Source organism: Eucalyptus grandis, chromosome 8 (genome assembly GCF_016545825.1).
Source record: "Eucalyptus grandis isolate ANBG69807.140 chromosome 8, ASM1654582v1, whole genome shotgun sequence".
NCBI lineage: Eukaryota > Viridiplantae > Streptophyta > Magnoliopsida > Myrtales > Myrtaceae > Eucalyptus > Eucalyptus grandis.
In genome coordinates this window covers 13,941,091-13,961,164 of record NC_052619.1, presented here as the reverse complement: position 1 = coordinate 13,961,164, position 20,074 = coordinate 13,941,091, and the positions used below count along the sequence as shown (strand labels likewise).

At 41.8% G+C, this 20,074-nt stretch overlaps 2 protein-coding genes across 4 annotated transcripts in view; one reads left to right on the top strand and one right to left on the bottom strand.

Moving 5' to 3' along the window:
* The window catches only part of LOC104416399 (putative disease resistance protein At3g14460), a 55,108-nt gene extending 45,642 nt beyond the window's left edge, over window positions 1-9,466 (bottom strand). For 2 of the 3 annotated variants that reach the window (XM_039300523.1, XM_039300525.1), the window contains exon 1: window positions 5,392-9,466. In XM_039300523.1, the coding sequence (XP_039156457.1) occupies window positions 5,440-9,321 (3,882 nt within the window). In that variant the 5' untranslated portion in view covers window positions 9,322-9,466 and the 3' untranslated portion in view covers window positions 5,392-5,439. Of the gene's footprint in view, window positions 1-2,606; window positions 4,214-5,391 lie in introns of those variants that run through there. The other variant, XM_039300524.1, reaches the window with a different exon arrangement.
* Window positions 784-1,776, top strand: LOC104456692 (bZIP transcription factor 53). Its single transcript, XM_039299618.1, has 2 exons — window positions 784-858; window positions 1,013-1,776. Exons 1-2 carry the CDS (start codon window positions 784-786, stop codon window positions 1,454-1,456), a joined length of 519 nt encoding a protein of 172 aa, XP_039155552.1. The 3' UTR covers window positions 1,457-1,776.
* Window positions 9,467-20,074: the final 10,608 nt, after the last annotated feature.

Sequence of the window (20,074 nt, the reverse complement as noted above, 5' to 3'; positions counted from 1 at the left end):
TCCCCCACCAATTTTTTTTTAAAATTTAATAACATCTGTTCCCCCCATGTATTGTGGTTAACACGGTTGCGTAAAGAAAGAGGGTAACACAAAAAAAAAAAAAAAAAGTACTAAAAAGTAAAAAATAGATTAAGTCTGATATTAGTTGTCCCATGGATAAATAAAAAGATTAAAAAAAAAACAACTGACAAAATAAAATCAGAAGAGGATCTCTAGATTCTTCCACATCTCCAATATAGATTTCCAAATTCGTTTATTCCTCGAGTATCTCATGTATTTTCTTCTTTAATCGATTTGTTAAAAAGGTAATTTCAGTTTTTTTTCAAGAAAGAAATATAATCTCACGCTTCCGAATGTGATTGGGCAATCGGGACACGCCCAAGCAAAATCCGTCCTAATAAATTAAACCCCCTTACGATAAAAAAAAAAAAAAATTAAACCCCCAAATTACACCCAAAAAAAAGATTCCGAAAGTATTCGTTTTCCCGGCGGACCAATCGAAGCCCGCGAGCCTCCTCTATATAATCCCTTTCTCCCCTCCTTGGCCAACATTCGTCGACCTCTCTCTGGTTCGCGAGTTCCGCCGGCGGCGGCGGCGGCGGCGGCGGCGGCTAAGTTTAGGTCCTCCTTCTCTATCTTTGTCTCTCTCTCTCTCTGCTGTCTTTCCGCTGCGTTGTCGCCGTTTTCGTTTTCCCCTTCGTTGCGTTGGGTTGAGAATCGGAGGGTACTGGTTGAGCGCTTGTGGGAGATGGTCTAGGGTTTTCAGATGTGGGAAACCGAGTCATGAACTACGCGATCCTCATGTTCCGGGTGCGGATCGTCCACTCCTTCTCGGTGGTGTTCCTCTACTGGTTCTACGTCTTCTCATGAACGCCCGTCTCTCTCTCTCTCCGATTGATCGCGATTCGTACCTCCCTTTGATTCCATCGGAATTCGTTGTTAACTCCCGGTACGCGGAGACCCTCTGATCGGTCGCTTTCTGAATCGAGTGATTGATTGATCGCGGGGAAAGGCCCTCGAAAATGGGTTCGGTTCGGCGTCAGGCGAGCTGGGATCCGATGGCGACCTGAGGCTCGGTGGGGTGGCCGATGATGAAAGGAAGAGGAAGAGGATGGAGTCCAACAGGGAATCGGCCAGGCGCTCCCGGATGAGGAGGCAGAAGCAGCTGGAGGATTTGGTCGGAGAAGTGGGGCAACTGCAGCAGGCTAACGCTCAGCTCGTGGCGAGTATCAATGCGGCTGCGCAGAAGTATGCTGAGGTTGAATCGGCCAACAATGTCCTCAGGATGCAACTTACCGACAGGCTCCGGTCCCTGAACTCGGTGCTTGAGATCGTGGAGGTGGTCAGTGGGCTCGCGATTGATATTCCCGAGATTCCCGACCCGTTGATGAAGCCCTGGCAGATCCCTCGTCCGATACAGCCCATAATGGCATCTGCAGACCTGTTTGAGTGCTGATGTATCGATTACCGTCGCAAATGTGGAAAGAGCGCTTTGGATTTTAGATTCTCTTTACCTCTGTGGTTGATGTGAATATTGTCTGATGTCTCTGATGTTCATACTTCTTGGCAGTTGTAAAATGTCGGTTCCCTGTCTGATGACTGGATTTGCTCTCTTTTTTGTACAAGGGGGTGTCGTTTTCACCCTCATTAGCTTTCGAAATTTCCATGATGATGAATGGTTGTAAGAAACCTATATTTGCAGTTTGTGGACAAAGACATGTTGCCATGCTGTATCCCCGTGCTTCTTTCAGCAGAATATGGTTTGTCAGATTTTCATGCTAGGGCCAGGATATGATTTCTTCATTTCTTCCACAGGAATGCTGGGGACCTAGGGTACACAGATTGGTTTGTAAATTTCTGTTCATCAATTGATACGGTAAACTGTAGAACTTTATTGAACGAGAGGGACATTTTCGAACAATCTGATAGGAGTTTGCCTCATGATTTTATGTACCCATAACCATCTTTGTTTTTGAGGTTCCGTTGGATCATTAGGTGGTTTTCTTGTTGTGCTCTGTTTGTGGCACAATCATGTACGACTTCATTCCATGGGCATGAGTCTAGCCTAGTGTTCATGCTATGCTGTTCCTCAGTTGGACGAGTTGAGACCAGGAGATGCTATTTTTTGACTGCTTTGAAGATATTATGTTGCGAGATATGACTTGTGTCCTGTATCTTCTCTTGCAGTAGGTCTTTTTTCCTGATCTGCATCCAAGTTGCTGTTGTTATTTTGGTCGGATGAACGCTAGTGATATGAAGATCACAATTCTTGTTGTTCTCTATGTCCAAATCATTTAGCAAGCGAGTTAGTTTTTCTTCGTCTTAGATGCTTCAACTCCCCTTCTTGCTCATTGAATTTGTGGGAGTTAAATCAGCATCGGCATCTACTGCTAGTTGTGCCAGTGTTGATTAGTATAATACACCACATCCTTTCAAAATAACTGTCTATTGCGTAGCCACAAGGTTTCTGGACTGGTTCGCCATATTGAGAAATGACGTCTTTACAGATTTCCAAGTTTTTTTTTTTTTTTTGGGTCAGTTACAGATTTTGAAGTTGGAATGAAGGTTATTTGATTCATCTTTCTTGACCATGTGATACATACGAATCAGAATGCTCGTCCTTATATATCCTTTATATACATACGTAGCCACTTTTGATGTACATGTGACGACTTTCAAACTTGAACATGATAAATAAGACTCGTACACGACCCCAAAATTCATTATATGTTACACCTTCCAATAGCATGAAACGGGTATATGCTTGCATGCACGAGTTATTCCCGCTCTTTGCTTAAGTGTGTCCCGGAGAATTAGAGGTGCTTTTGAAGAAAAGAACCACTCAACCAAAGAGAAAGAAGTATCACTCAATCAATCCTCCAATCCCTCCTAATCCTTTATAGGCTATGAAGCTCCACTCAAGGACCATTTGGTACAATCATAGTTGCGATCATTTGGTAACACACGGAGACAGCTGTAAGCTAGACGGGACAACTTTCTGGTTCCAGATGATAGCTTTGAGATGTTACCTTGCGAAAGCGGAAGCATCCAGTTTTACGGCCACAGGTATGATCGAAAAGTTGTATCAAACAATCTCTCCATAACTCACTCATCTCATGCCCATCATCGGTTTCAGATATGATCCTTGCTTCCAAAGCTACAACATCGAACGCCTGGAATGTACCTCTACAGACCATGTGTTGGCTCCGTTTCACCTTGAATGGTTTCTTGTTTCTCCATTGCGACAAGTATCAGCTTGCTAAATCAGCAATCCAACCAAACCATTAGGCAAGTACTTCTCACATGGCATGTCACTGTGTTCAACTAAACGTTGCAATTGCATTGGAGTGCCTCTCCTGCACTCGCACTTATCGGTAAACAATTTCTCACAAGCTGCAAACTGACAATGGAATTTCGATACTCCTAATTGACCTTGATTCTGACATTTCCAGGAGTCAATCACTTGGCTTGCTCACAGCATGAAGAATGGATTTGTTTTCCTTGCCGAATTCCACTATCCCACTGCCTATGTTGCTCATGATCCTCATAATTCACTCGTCCACTGAGCACCATTTTTTTTTCCTCACAACCCTCTAACTGAAACTATCTTGATATTGTGGGAGAAGAATAGGTCCATCCAAAGCAGCATCCAACATCCACCATGGCATGTTGGTAGTGCCTAGCAGAAATTCAATGCCATCCCATGGGAGATCGCCAAGAAACCACCCAAGTTCGACCCTGTCAACAAATATAGTTGGACCCAACATATACTCAAAAGCTTAAGTCAATGAATCATGGGCCAACTAGGAGATATTAAGTACTCCATACCATATCAATTCTTGTCTTTCTCTTACTCCACACTGCATCAATTCTTATCTCCCTCTTATGTGTAAGCTCAATGTTCAGTATACTTCTCCCTTAATCCAAGCATTCTTTTGCACCAACAGGTTGCCACCAATCAACAATTGGCTTGGGAGCGCGTAGCAAAAGCCAAGAGAGAGCCCAAGTCCAAACCTTTTAACATATCCAGTTAGGCCAATTTTACTCAAACGCTTTGGCCAACTAAGATATATCAACTATTCGACACCATACTAATCCTGCGTCACAATCCATACATGCATCTCAACACAGCATGTGCCTATATTGCTTATTGTGTATGCATCATGTATTTTTGGAACATTAGTTAGTCTAGCCCCATCTAGAAGCACTCCACCTGCAATGATTGAAAGACAAGTATTAACAACTAAAGGATACTCTAATCGAGCTAAAAGCTAGCAATACATTTCCAGCTCTATCTCCATCCACAGAAGCTCCTCAACAGTACGTGCACATAAAAATGCTTGAGTTCCCTCAAAGAAACTATATTCTCACAAAACAGGGTAAATTACAATAGGTTCATATATTTCGATTGAATTGCATTTTGAGATGCAAACTTTCAACTTCAACAAATAAAAACCTAACTTTTACATACTTTTTTTTAGTCCTTCAGTTCGATGGATTTAGTTGATGTCACGATATAATCAGTGACTAAAGTGGATATGCCACTACAAAATGCCGAGTCACTCGCATCTCTTAAACTGTTCCATTTTCACATTCCATGGATCAGAATTCCACATGTAGGCAGGGAAATTGTTAAACCGTATGACTTTAGAGTAATGTTAAGCTGAAATTGACAAATAAACATACAAAGCAAATAGAAATACACTCCACCCATGACACCACACTGTTCTGGCAAGCGTAATAGAGGTCAGTTATGAATCATGCTTGGTCTTAAGAATTTACGTCTCCCTCGCAATATTATACGGCTTTACACAACAGAAAGCATCTGTTGATAAGAGCAAATTTTCTCTCTTTTTAACTTGAGGACGTGCCAGAGTTCGAGAAAAAAATAATTTCATCTGGATAGCCTAATCAAGGCTATGCCTTCTTTAGGTAGCCATGAATCTCTTTGCTCTATTTACTATTGTTAGCTCATGCACAAACAGTTCTATAAGTTGGCATTTGTAGGTGTTGACAATAGCGAGATCTTAAAGCTGAAATAATCTGATGGCGACATAAGGTAGCAATGAAATAATCATTCCCAGGTGAGACTATGAAGACCATGACAGATGCTTAGCTGAAGTATGGGAGTGTGATTTATATAGAGAAAATGGAGAAGGGGAAAAGCAGACGCTCCAGCTAAATAACTTGGCAACCAATAAAAAAAATTATGCAGCCCAATCGTAGGAACAACGATGGAAAGCTGGTGAAACTACAAATAATCTCCATTGTGGAGCATTATTAGAGTAGCATGCGGCAAATACAGCCAGATGTTAGTGCTTGACCACAAAGCAACTGAAGTATGTCGTGAATAAATAAATGGCTTACTTAGTGTAGGGCCAAGGGAGATACCTGAGTGAGATCTTGGTAAAAGGAGGGATTGTAAAGCAAGATATACGATCATGTGACGAGCACACGATCAATCACGATGCAGCGAATGTGCGAAACTAGGGGCCAATCTTTCCCTTTCTTCCGCTGGCATCTTTTTGCCAGCAAAGGGCACCGATAGATAAATAGATTGGAAAGGGAGGATGACAAGCCCTCTGCTGGCATGGATCGAAGACTTCCGCAGCTATTTATGCGAAATTCTTTGAGACAAGTGAGGTGGTGGAGCCCTAAGTTATCCAGTGATTTTAGACCCACACCATAAATCGACAGAGTGGTAAGTGAAGCGGGCAGAATTTGTCCCTCTTTTGGGAAGGAATGGAGCTTAGGACATCTGCTAATGGAGAGGTTTTCAAGGGAGCTCAGGCTATGAAGCCCTTTAGAGTTCAGGAACGTCAGATTCTCAAAGCCAGATATATTCAGAGAGGTAAGAGAGGTTGGAAGAAGCCCTATCTCAGGAAATGACTCTATATTTTTCTCTTGCCCAATGGTAAAAGTTTGTAGAGAGCATAGTGATTGAAGACCCCAATCCTTGCGGCCAGTGATAAGCTTGTCACAATTAGAGAGTGAAAGCGCAACCAACTTGGAGGGTAAACCCCGCATGAGAAATGACTCGAGTTGTGGACATGAGGATATTGTCAGTGCCTGAAGCGAAGGAAATAGAGCCTGCATGTTTTCTGGCAGATACTTTAGATGACGGCAGTTATTCAACCCTAACGAAGTGAGGCATGGGGCAGCCAATCCTCCCCTAGGGAAAGATCTAAATTCAGGGCAAAAACTAATGTCCATCGAATGGAGAAGAAGTGATGAACCATCTGAATTTGAAAGATGTTCCAATTTTTTAATCCCCGTCAACTGAATATTCTTAAGCGAGGGGAAAATTTCCAGAGGACAGGATATAAGCGAATCGCAGCTCTGGCTCAAGTTTAGATATTGGAGAGATTCATGGCATATGTGTATTGGCAACTCTATTTCACAACTGCCTCTAAGATTGAGTCTTGTCATATTAGGAGGAAGAAACCTCAAGGGAAGGGTCGAAAGATTCATGATTTCCATATCTCGTAACTCAATGCCATTTAGGAGAGGCTCAACTCCAGAAACCTTTCCACAATCATCCAAATTGATCTTATGGAGAAGCGGTGCGAATGGTAGAGAAGAGGTCAGCTGTGGGCACTTTTCAATGGACAAGGCTGTTAGAGAAGGGAGATGGTTGGGAAAACCTCCACTCAACTCAGGGCATTTTCTAATACGAAGCTCCTGCAGATGTGCAAAGGCAAGACTACCTGTCTCTATTGCAAAAGAAGCCCACTCTTTCCAGCTGCGCATGTCAGCAAATTCCAAGTACTTAAGTGACTGAAAAGGTATACAGTTACTACCATTGAATTCGGTACCCACACTTGTAACTCCATCGAATCCTTCGATTATCAACTTCTCCAGAGATGGTAGCTGTCCTAAAGGAGGCAATGACACACAGTGCTTGCAAGATTCAAGACGCACGACTGACATATTAGAGAATGAACCGTGTCCCAGCCAAGTGGAAAATGACCTACCACCATAGGATATAATGATGAGCTCTCTCAAGTTCCAATGAGGTTGCAGCTTGTTCAATACATTTAAGCTATTTTGCTGCGTAATATTGTCATCACAACCCCATTCCAGCACTAACTTTTTCAAGTACCTCTTTCCCTGCAAATTGACTATCTCGGCATCTCGGTAACTATCAACATTCTGCAAACCCTGTATGGAGAGTGTACCCATAAGATTCTCTAGCCCCCCTAGCTCCCTAACCCTGGTCCCACCGTTTTCGGCCACCACGAAATTAGTTAATATCTGCAAATTCTTCAGTCTGTTCATCCCCCACGGCATTCTCTCCAGGGATGTCCACCTTATATCAAGATGACGCAGATAGGTTAGGCTGCCCATGTTTCTCGGTAACTCAACGAGACACGGACAGTAAGCAAGAATTAAGGTTTGCAAGTTGCATAGAGCTGTAATTGAATCAGGCAATCTGATTAGACTAGCATTATTGGAGAGATTCAAATAGCGCAGATGCTTCAAACATCCAATTGAACTGGGCAACGTTGAGATTTTCTGATAATGAGACAAAGATAGCACCCTTAACCGACTCAGGGTCGGCAACAGAACATGCAGTACCTCATCAGTCAACAAATTGTACTCGTAAAGTCTCACATGACCCACGTTTAGCGGCAGGAAAGTACGCAAATTCATTGCCCCGGCTAACACTCTGAATCTAGAAGCGACATCATACTCAGTTCTTACAAATGACAAATGGCGAGTGCTTGAGGACACCTGGCGTGCATTGCCTCCATCCAAGCTAAAAAAAGATCGACCAGCTACATATCTTGCTAAGTCATTGACCAGGTCATGCATCGAAAAGGTCAATGCGACGTCGCTTTCTTCCAGGTCATGCATCGGGAAGCTCGATTCAACATCACTTACTCTATTAAGCAAAGATCTAGACACAAGGTCACAGAAGCACTGATCACCTACTTCCTCTAATGTCCTGCCGGCGTTAGGTTGTTTTATCAAGCCCTCAGCCATCCAAAGTAAGATCAGCTGGTCCTTCTTATATATGCAATCCTTTGGGAAGACTGAACAATAGGCAAAACATCGTTTCAGTAGTGGAGGAAGGTAATGATAACTTAACAACAACGCAGGGAGAATTTCATTCTTTCCAGGTGCCAAATCCCAAATGTCACTCTCTGCAATTATTTCCCACTTCCTGATACCAGACTCACAGCGTAACAAGCTACCTATAGTCTTCAGCGCAAGAGGCAATCCATCACATCTCTTTACAATTCTTTGCCCGATATCTTCAAGTCTCGTGCGCGCCTCGAAGTTATGCTGGTCAAACGCATGTTTTGCGAACAAGTCCCAACACTCATCGTCTTGCAACTTCTGTAAAGGGTATGTCGAGACGGCACGAGCAACCGATGCGACGTTCTCATTTCGTGTCGTCACGACGATTTTGCTGCCTCTTGCTCCATAGGTAAAAGGAACTAGGAACGCATCCCAAAGATTTGAGTCCTCATTCCAAACATCATCCAACACCAATAGGAATTTCTTCCCTGTCAAGAAGTTCTTCAGCTGGAGCTGAAGCTGGTTGAGATTTTCGGTCTCCTTCTTAGACGGGGAGGAGAACTCCTCAAGAGCCGTCGCCGTCAGCTTGCAGATGTCGAATTGGTCGGACACGGAAACCCACGCCCTCAGCTCGAAACTCCCCTTCACCGCACCATCGTTGAACACGACTTGAGATAGCGTGGTCTTACCGACACCGCCCATCCCAACGATGGCCATCACGCTGGTGTTCTTTTCGCCCCGATCTGACAAGACCAACTTGATCACCGCCTCCCTGTCCTTCTCCCTCCCGAAAACTCCCGATTCCTCGACCAACGAAGTGGTCTGCAAAGCTCTAGCCGTCCTCTCGCGAAAACCTTCCCTTAGGCCCAGCACTTCTCTCTGCTTCACTACGCTCTCCAATCTCTCCAGAACCCTCTCTAACTTATCCCTCAATTTACTCCTGCGAGCGTCTGCAACAAAGCTCCAGACCTTACAGACGAGAGCCTGAGGCTCGACCCCGGCTTCGCGCTTCAGATCTTCAGTGGCAATCTCGTCGAACAGGTCGTCGGCGTCGTACACTGCGTCCTTGAGGTCGTCGAGCCACTCCCTGACGTGGTCGTTGGTCATCTGCTTCTCCTCCGCGTCGTCCAGCACGGCGTTCGCGGACAGGAGCACGGCCTTCAGCTTCTGCAGCAGCCTCCCCTTGTCAAGCTTGCGCGACCGGAAGAAGTCGACGACCTCGCGAGAGGCCATCCGGTCGAAGAGCACCTGGAGGAAAGCCGAGAGAAATGCTCCGCTGACAAGCGCGTTCGCCATGGGGAATTTTCAGGGTGCCAGGAGAAGCCAGAAGCAATTGGAGAGGAAGTGAGGACGATCGCCGACGGAAGAAGCGCCAATCTGTGAAGTCTTCTCCTTCGAAGATCGATGGTTGATCGCTTGGTTCACATTCTTCGCTTGTGACGATGAGGTCGGGATATGGACAGCGCCTGCTGATCCGCATGCATTGGCTGATGATGGGTCAACGTGATTCACAGTGTGGTTTTGACTCTTTTTTTAATAAAATACGAAAAGAAAAATCGCAGTAACTATAATTTTTCGAAACAGAAAGGTTAGAAATCTTGATGCAAATGTTGACATGAGCACTTGCGTTTGGAAGACTTCTGAAGAAATGCGAAGTCATTTCCTTGATTCAAGGTGCATTTGCTCAAGATAAAAAAATATTTGATCAAGCGGCTTTTTTAAGTGGAAAAAAAAAGAGGGGGAAAAAGAGTATATTTTAGTTCAGTCCATGGGCAAGATTGCAACATAAAACAAAATAAAGGGAAAATTTCAGAAAATGGCTTGAAGTGTCTCATTTTTTCAAATAAAGACCCGAATAGACATTATTTCAAATAAGACAAGTAGCCTTTCTGGTTATTTTAAATAAGGGCTTGATGTGGCCATTGTTGTTTCAAATAAAGGCCTAACTTCAACGGTCTTTGGTGGCTAAATTTTCCAACCAGTCAAGTAGTTTTCATCCAGATTTTTTGTTCTTTTCTTTTTCTTTTTTTTTTTATTTGCAAGGGGTCAATGATTTTGTTGGCCACTAGGAATGGCCGACAAGGGCCTGCAAGCCCTCACCGGTTATGAGCGAGGCCACCCTCGCCTGCGGCCAACGAGGTCGCTGAGCCCTTGCAGATGGCCGCAAGGGGCGGCCTCCCCCAGGGCAAGGATGGCCTCACCCAGGTGAGGCCATTCCTCACTTGTGGCCGACATAGGTGGCGTTTGTTGAATTGGGTAAGGGCAACCCTCACCCAATCCTCTGGCTATCGGTGAAGAGGAAGAAGAAGAACCAGAAAAAAAGAGAGAAAAAAAAGAAGAGAAAACTCTTATTTGAAACAGACATAATTACTTCAAGCCTTTATTTACGACGTACATAGCCATTTCAAACCCTTATTTAAAACAAGATTTACTTCAATCCCTTATTTGATAAAAATGATGGCACTTTAGACATTTATTTAAAATAAGGTCCACTTCGAGCTCTCATTTAGGAAAGTGGGAACACTTCAAGCCCTCTTTTTGGAATTTTCCCTAAAATAAATAGAAGGCCTACTTGCATTTGAAATCGAGGGCAAAATAATAATAATGGCACTTTAGGGTTGCATTCCTGGTTGCCCAATGGACAAAGAAGCCTAGCTCCAGGCTATTTCAAATGAATCATTTTTCAATTAAAATTCCATTCGTTTCATGAAAAATGTAATGTTTCTAGAAGTTGTTTTCTAGGAAGCCATTTTTCAAGAAGGTAGCCATATTTTGTGGTGTGCAGCTAAAATTTGAAAGTGAATTATAAAATATTTTTTGTTGTTTAGTAAGAAAAATGTTTTCCTCCATGCACTCTTTTTTCAATATTTTTTTTAATTTTATTTCTTAAACTCTAATTTTAATTTTTTTATTTTTCTTTTTATTTTTCTTTTCCTTCCTTTTTTTATTCTTCTTCTTTGATCAACCACGGTGATGGCCAGCGACTAGCAGAAGGCGAGCTTAAGGCTCACCAAATTCCAATGAGTCTCAAGCTTTAAAGAGAAAAACAAGAAAAAGAAAAGAACAATAATTGAAAATTCTATTTTTTTCAAGAAAAAAAAGATGAAAAGGTTAACATAAGTATGAGATAAGAGAAAATGAGTAAGAAAAATATTTTCTTCATCTTGAAAAGTGGAAAACATTTTCTCTATTTTAGAAAACTCTTTTTGTTGATGGAAAATGTTTTCCACAATTAGTTAATTTTTCAAGAAATGAATGTCGAAAAATCTGAAAAATACATTTATGAAAATTGTGTTTCGCGAAACGAATGGAGCTTTAATGGATTCATAGTTAATTCCCCGAGACAAACTCCTTACCCATTATTCATGTAGTGGTTCTTCCATTGAACTAAGTGATTTGCCTGCTTTCAATGGACTGAGTGGAGATCATTTTTGGTTCAATCTTTTTAACTAAATTTGAAGCTCATTAGGCAGGAGACCCTCTTGATTATTACTTCACTACAGGCTACTACTTCTTTCTAAGTAACTCACTTATCTTATAGCATAACAATAAATAGACCATCGTCGCTTCATCTAGTATGAAAGTTGAATATCATGCTTTTGCTAATACAACATCAAAATTACTGTATTTGTAATGGTTATTAGAGGACATATAGGTGTTGTCATGCCCCGAACCTCGAGCACATGAACATCCTTCAATGGTCGATAGAATTTTGCGACGTTCTTAGAATGCGTCGCCGACCCTTTCATTTTATGCACATGCAAAAGCAAAATAAACATATACCTAGACAACAACAACAACAACAACAACAACATGTAAAAGAAAAGCAGGACAACCAAATTTCACCAATTACACTTTATAAACATATCATATTCAACCTACAGGTTTATACACCAGTCTGTCTCCATAAAGAAACTACTAAGCCACCTATGCTCGGACCCTTCAACCTCAGGCTCCGAGTTCTCCACACTAGGGACTTGAAAATATTTAAACCACAATGGGGGTGAGAATAAATCTCAGCAAGTCAACACCCTAAATCTCGATTAGGACGAGAATTCACTCAGAGGCGTCTTAAACATACACCACTTAGAACTTATCTCACCTCAACACCTTCCTGCACATTAGTGCATCTCATAAAATATGTACATACAATAAATGCATTCATTAACTAGAACGCATCATATCACTCATCAAACAATTCACAAGGATCCCGATTATAAGGCCAAATCGTTATGACACGTCCAATTTCGTGCCACACAATTTCGTTCATAATCAGGCGCGAATATCTCATATCAATGGTTTGATCCACACTCAATATTCAAACTCAAGGCTCTAGAGGTGGCTCCCATGAAATTACGTTATCGTGTAGCACTTAATCCTTTACCACATCTAGCAACAGTACAAGACTCTAGAGGTGGCTTCCACGAAGTTATGTTATTGTGTAGCACTTAGCCCTCGACTATACATGACAGTAGTGCAAAGCTCTAGAGGTGGCTCCCATGTGACTCAAGTCACCATCTAGTACTTAGCTCTTGACTACAAGGCTCTAGAGGTGACTCACACGAAGTTTCATTGTTGTGTAGCATTTAGTCCTTTACCCGTTAACAACACACTTGATTTCCTTAACACAACACCTCATCTTTCAATAGTCATCTTTTGCAAGAACAATAAACCAATACCATAGCACAACCACTCACATATCATCATACTTAAGTTCTAAGCATGTCACAAGTCCAGCACATCACTAAATACACCTTATTTAGTACAACATCAAGAACAACCACAAAATCATAATCGGTTATAATTGGCATAAACCGGGCCACTTGTGCACCTCCAAGTTTAAATCCAAAACCTAACTAAATGAGCTCATAAAATTCTAAAATTTGAATATGTTATAAAATATACTTAAAATAAAAATTTCATGGAGACACATTAACCAAATCCTCCAAGATTAAGAGCAATAAATCGCCTAAACCATTATAAAAATTGTGTCCGTTACTAGAAAGTCTGTTTTCCAAAACTAGTTTAGTTAGAGACCTAAAACTTGTCTGTTTGATCTAAGATTTGACTATATTAAACTACAAGATGTGATAAACAACTTTTGTGAAGAAATTCTTTTGAAAATCAAGTCCTAAGAGTTGATAAAAATCCTTGCAACACCAAAAGGTCACAAATTCCAGCACAAACAGAGGTTCTGTTTTGTTTTTAACGAAGTCAAAATATTATTCTTTTAAATCCCTAAAATCTTGAATAAAATATATGTCATAGCTGAAAATATCTAAAACATTTTTTAATAAGGAATTAATCTCAAAATCTTAACACATTTCGATCCACAAAAATGGCAAACGACAAGAGTACAAAAAACAGATCCAAGAGAAATCCACTAAATTAAACTAAACTACCCTCATTAGTGTTAACCTAACCAATTAGATTAACACTAATCCATATTAAGACTAATATAACCAAACTAGATTATCACTAATCCAACTTAAGGCTAATCTCACTTAGTATTAATTTAACTAAGCTAATTAACACTAATCTAACCTCATAAGTGTAATTAATAATCTAATCAAGGATTATGAGGTTAACTCACCGGATTTGTGAGCTGGCGAGTCCACGGCGACGGTAGCGTGAAGGCAACTAAGGCTCTGTTTGTTTGTGTTTCTTTTTTTGTTTTTGAACACTTTTTTTTTTTTTTGTTCCCTCGAACAAAAAAGGAACAGAAACGTGTTTGGGTGCGTTTCGTTTTTTTGTTCTTTTGTTCCCGGAACAAAAAAAACAGAAATAAGAAACAACAAATTTGTGTTTATTTCAAACACATTTGAGGAACACTTTTCTATTTTCTTCTTCTTTTCTTCTTCTTTTTTTCGCCGGTCGCCGGCCGCCATGGCCGGCGATCGGCCGACGAGGACCGGCGGCCTCGCCCAACCACGGCGAGGCCGAGCCTCGCCGGCCGCCGGGCGAGCTCGGCCTCGCCGATCTGGGGCGAGCCGGCGCCGCCCGGTGGTGGCCCGCGAGGCCGAGCCCCGCCGACCACCGGCAAGCTCGGCCCGAGGGTCGGCAAGCCTCGCCATGGCCGGGCGAGGTCGCCGGCCATGGGTGAGGCCGCCCTCGTCGGCCGGTCGCCGGCCATGGCCGAGGCCGACGACCGCCAAAAGAAGAAAAAAAAAAAAGGAAAAATAAGAAAAAAATAAAATAAAATAAAATTATACAAATTTACCAAATGTGTTTCTATTTTTTATTCCCAACAAGTTTACCAAATGCATTTTTATTCAAAATTGTTCCCCTAAATGTAAAACACTTTTTTCTATTTCGTTGCTCTAACAATTTTTAAACAGAAACGCAAACAAATGCACCCTAAGACCCAAGCCTACAGTGACTCCAAAGGAGGCCTAGAATGGTCTGAAAAGCAACCTTGCAAGCTTCTGCTACCACTGGAACTTTGGTTTTTGTTGCTACTAGTCGAGCTAGTGGTGCAGCTGGGATGGCAAGTCGGTGTCTCGGGCTGAGGTGGAGGAGAGGCGAACCATGAGGCGTGAGGAGCTGGGACGAGTGGTCAAGCAGCGAGGAGCTGGGACGGGTGGTCAAGCAGCGGTGGAAGCAGCGACGGCGTGAGGGGTAGGGCTAGCTGAAACGTGGAGGAGGCGAGCTAGACAAAAAGGTGGTGAGACATGAAGGGGTTGGCTGGTCGAGTGGCAGTGTTGCTACTGGTCGTGTGGCGATGTTTGTTGCTGGCCTTGAGCTGGTGGTTTGAGACAGCAAGGGAAATGAGATAAAACAGATCTAGAGAAAGGGGAAATGGAAGTGAGGAAGAAGAAGATGAAGCAAAGCAGAAATAGAAGTTGTTCTGCTGGGAAGGGGGCTAGTTTGGTCGCATAAGGGGGAGGAGAGAGGGGACAAGAGGGCCAAAAAGTCTCCCACACAGCCAATAGCCTTCCATGCCCAAATATCTTCCACTTGAGTGACCAAGCACATAAGTCTTCTGCCCTCTTTGTCAACCAACCCTCCAATAGATGATTTTCCTTCAAACTTCCACAAAACAAACCCAATTTGATGGCCTAAAATGTCTCCCTGGCTAGCCATACGAATTTCCACCCATTTACTTCTCAATTCATCACAAACAACTTCCATTTAATGGCCTAATTTCTTCACAAACCAACTCAAGTTGGTGGCCCAAAAATCCCTTAATTCTGCCCATTCAAATTTCCTCCCATTTAATTTTGACGAATTCGATTTTCCATAAAAATTCCTGACTCGACGAAATTTCTTCAAAATATGAGACGAGATCCTAAAAATAAATCGTGACACGCTCGAACGTTCAATTCTCGAAAGCGAGTTCAATTTCGTGGTTAAAATTGATCGAACGCGATTTTAGTCCAATCTAACCTACTAGGTAGCTTTTAAGGATTTTATCATGATTATTCCTTAACGGCTTCACCTGATAAGTTAGTTAACTTGTGAGTGATTAACTCAGAGAAAAATGACCATAGGCGCATTGGTGAAAAGCCCATTTTATTTTATCGATACGGGGTCAAAAATTCAAGATGTCACAAGTGTCATCTTAACGGCATAATACTTATTTATTATGACAATCGGACCGAAAAAGCATATAGTAATGTTTTTTATTTTATTTTATGAAAGCACCAAACATATTGAAAGAGACTATTGTTTCACGTGTTATCACGTGCTTCATGACATTGTGCATCTTGTCTCCACTTCATAGGTTGATAAGACGGTTAATATATTCACTAAGGCACCAATCTGCAATTGACTTCTTCTATGTATTTATATAAAGTATATTCTTTAGATCTCCATTGATTTTGTATATCTCTCAGAACTGTGCACTATGTTCATTTGATTGTGCATATCGTCGAATGGTTTTCATTGATCATCATTGATATGTGTAATATTTTGTTTTTTCAGATAGTCACTTCATGAAATTGATAAACATATTACTATAATCTTCACTAAAGAAGATATTGAAATAAATAAATCTCTTTCCTGCTTCATTATTATGTTGATATATCAACAATTCAATTGCTTTCGACGGACTGAGTGGAGATTATTTTTGGTTTTGATCTTTTTAACTAAAAGCGTTTTCTTTCGTCTTCGTCCACAGAATTTCATCAAGCAAGGAGCCCAATTTTTAAATGGATGAGCTTGAAAAAATTTTCCTCCAAGTATATGCATCTCAATGGAGATGCCATAAGCATTTGGAAAGACGAATTTCAATGGAGTGCCGGATACTTGGAGTGCCAAAACTTGGCACGGAGGGATATTTAAGTATCAAAAGTTAGGAAATTGACACTTGCCAAAATCGGAGCAAAATAGATCACTAAAGTGCCACTCCAGTGAAAATCCAGCCAAAATGTTGACGTGGCAAGTTTCCAGTGAAATAAGTGCAAAACGGCGTTGTTTTGATGCTGACATAGTAAAAAATTAATATAAATTTTAATTAAATTTAATTTAACACTACATTTATTTAAAACATTTAAAAATACAAATATTATAATTAATTAATTAATTAAAAAAGGGAATGGGCGGCCGAGGGCCGAGCCTCGCCACCGCCACCGCCACCTCCTCACCGTCGCCGGGAAGGGCTGGCGACCCCGGCTAACCCCCTCCATCGTCGGCCCTTCCCGGCGGTGGCAACGAGGGCTCACCTTCAGCGCCCCTTCCCTTTTATTTTTTAAATATTTATTTATTTATTTGTAATATTTTTATTTTTATTTTTAAATGTTTTAAATAAATTTAGTTTTAAATTTAATTTTATTAATTTTTATATTAATATTTTACCACGTCAACATCAAAACGTCATTTTTGTATTATCTAGCCATGTCAAGCCACGTCAACATGCAAAATAACGATGTTTTGCACTTATTTCGCCAAAAATCGCTACGTCAACATTTTGGCTGGATTTTTTCGTCGGAGTAGCACTTAAGTAATCAATTTTGCTTCTGATTTTGACACTTAAGTGTCACTTTCCTAACTTTTGGTACTTAAGTGTTCCTCTTAAGTGTCCCTCCGTGCCAAATTTGAACACGAATGATCACAAAAAGCTTGATCCTCGAAGGTCTTCCTCGAAGAATGAAGAATTTCCAAGGAATGGCGTGGCCAATTTTTTTTCTTTCTTTTTTAAACTATTTTTATAAATCGTTTTTCATTTGGTTTAGTTTTTGTGATAAATGATTGGTTAGGGAACATCTGTTCATAGAAGTAGAACCCTAGACAATAGATGGAATTAAGTGCCCTTAATTTTAGTAAAATTTTAATAGAACTTTTCAGCATCTACGAACTAGATGAAACCTCATAAAATAATTATATAACCTTCATTAACTGGCAAAGCCATTTCAATCAATCTCCTTCACGTTCGAAACCATTAACTAAAACAAGAAAGTTCCCTGAGATTCACAAGCGAAAGCTAACAAACCAATGGCTCAACCATGCCCCTAGCTCATCACGTACTTCACAAGATATTAGTAAATAGCAACTATAGCCACAATATATTAGGCATCTCACACCATCGCACAATTATTCGGGGGAGACTCGGATGGACAATGATAACCATAAGAGATGCAGGGGCAGATATGATGGAACTGACTCATCGTCGCGGACATAACTATTGACATTGTCAAGACCCCGAGAATGATACTGCCCCTTGCTAGTGTGATAAGAATAATCATATTCCTACTGGAGTGGTCGCCGGTACAATCTCACTCACCCTTGATTGTAATCACCAGAATAGGCCAGAGCGCCATGCCTGTAGCTTGCTCACCATGGATCGTCTTCACTAGAATTGTAATAATGGTTGTCGCTTTGGCTGACGCTCGAGGATCTCCACCGAGACTCTTCTCAGAGCTTTTCCGAGAACTCGCTCGTGACTGGGACTTGCTCGAGGATCTCCAGCTCACCGGGGATGTGGCAACGTCCCGATAGGTCCTGATCGACGAGACTTCTCAAGATCTTGTTTCCCCTTAAGCACGTTCCATGCTTTGCTAAATATGTTTTTCTTGCTCCTCGATCCCCTGCCATTGGATGACACTGTGACCTCGATTCTCCAAAAGCTCGTAAAGATGGTAATATAGCGAGTCGACTATGTTTATATAGCGGGAGAGTTGCAGAATGCCTTTTAGTTTGGTACCAAGTGCATGGCATATATATCAATAAGATTTAGAAGATTGTTCGAAATATTATCTCATGAGATCATGTGGATACTGGTAACAATATTGAAATTTCCATGTACATTATACAATGCAATGTGTACGTCATCCAACAATAAATTACCATATAGTTAAATGAATGCAATTGAGTAATGCAGCAATATGCCTAGTTGATTATGTGTCCCAAATTGTTGGAAGATATGCCAAAGATACGCCAAATTATGGTGGATATATACTCGAGATTATAATTGATTATTTTGTATCAATCTAGGATTAGATCTGATATACTTCCTTATTCATTAAACATCCTCTGTATTATTTAATTCCCTCTGTACATTGAAACAATCAATGAAGTGCACATAATACATTCTTCTCTATTCTTGACATTCTTCTCGCTTCCACTCTGTTTTCTGATATGGTATTAGAGCGAGCATTCTTTTTCTTTTGATTTCCGCACCTTTTGATTGCCTTTTGGACTTTTCTTACCTTCGTTGTTGTAGGAATACTAAACCTGCAAAACAAGGTTAGCACTCCGGTGTATGAATTAGTATCTAAGCACTTCAAAAATCAGAAAAAACAATTTCTTCTTACCGTTTTCTCTCTTACCAACACCATGGTTAAGGAGGATTCATCGACTTATGAAGGAAGAACCCCAGAGGAGTCAACTGTACAACAAGAACACGTCGTGGACCAAGAGCAAAGAATTCAGGCCCAGCCGAACCAAGGATAGCCCATCACGGGCCAGGCCACTTCGGAGGAACCGATCGCAGCCCAGCATGCTTCAAGGCAATCCATCCAGTAGCTGCCTGTTCAAATGGCACCTGGCCCATGGATCTATCGACCCACACAAACAAGCCCATGGTTGATGGGTTAAGGCCTCGGAGAACCAGTCCAGCCCAATGGAGGCCCACCAACCGTCTTCGGGGCAAGCCCAACCACTGGGCTGAATTCAACGAATGCGGGCTATTCGTCCGAACCGAGTATTTCGGGTTCGGGACTAAATCCCAACCCAGTTTCTTATCGTACCTGTTTGTCACCGCCATCGGTCGACCGGAGCCCGGTGATCCGCTCTACATGATGACGGGCGACAAACCGAAGCTGCGAATCATCACCCAACAACTGTCAAGCCCCAACAATTATTCTAGCTAGTCAGTGGAGTTCTAGCGAGCGTTGGTCACGAAGGACAAAGAGGTTTTTATCGACGGCACGTTACCGATTCCGTCAGATGAGCGAATGGCGCGACTATGGAGGAAATGCAATCAATTAGTCCGAACCTAGATCAGCAATTGCATCACCTCTGAAGTCACGGCTAGACTCCCTTCAACAGAAGATTTGAGAAAAATGTGGGAAAATATCAAAGAAATGTATGGTAAATTAGACAGGGTGAAAATTTTATCTTTGACCCAACAACTCTCGGATCTAAAGCAAGGAAATATGAGCATCGCCGCGGTCTACAACAAACTCCCTGCTTTATGGAACGAATTGGAAGCAGCCGAAGAGAAATTAGAAGCCCCAGATCTAACCTTGCAGCAGTACTGCGCCATAAGAGATAGGAAAAAGTCACTAAATTCCTGTTGATCTTGAATGAGTTTTACCAATCCTTTCAATCTCATATTTTGGCCATGGAACCCATGCCGACACTTGGCTAGATTTACCAGCTCGCCGTCCAAGAGGAAAGCCAACGTCTTGTTGCCTCCGATTTGCACAAAGACAGCGACGAGATGGCACTCGCAGCTCATGCAAATCACCCACGGGGAGGAGCTGCGACCAGAGAACACAAAGGAAAGTGGCCGCAAGTTTGGTTTGCAGGAGCAAACCCTAAATCCTTCAAGAAGGGAACGAACGGCCAGGATCTAATGATGCGATCCAACGGTTCACGAGGGCTCACT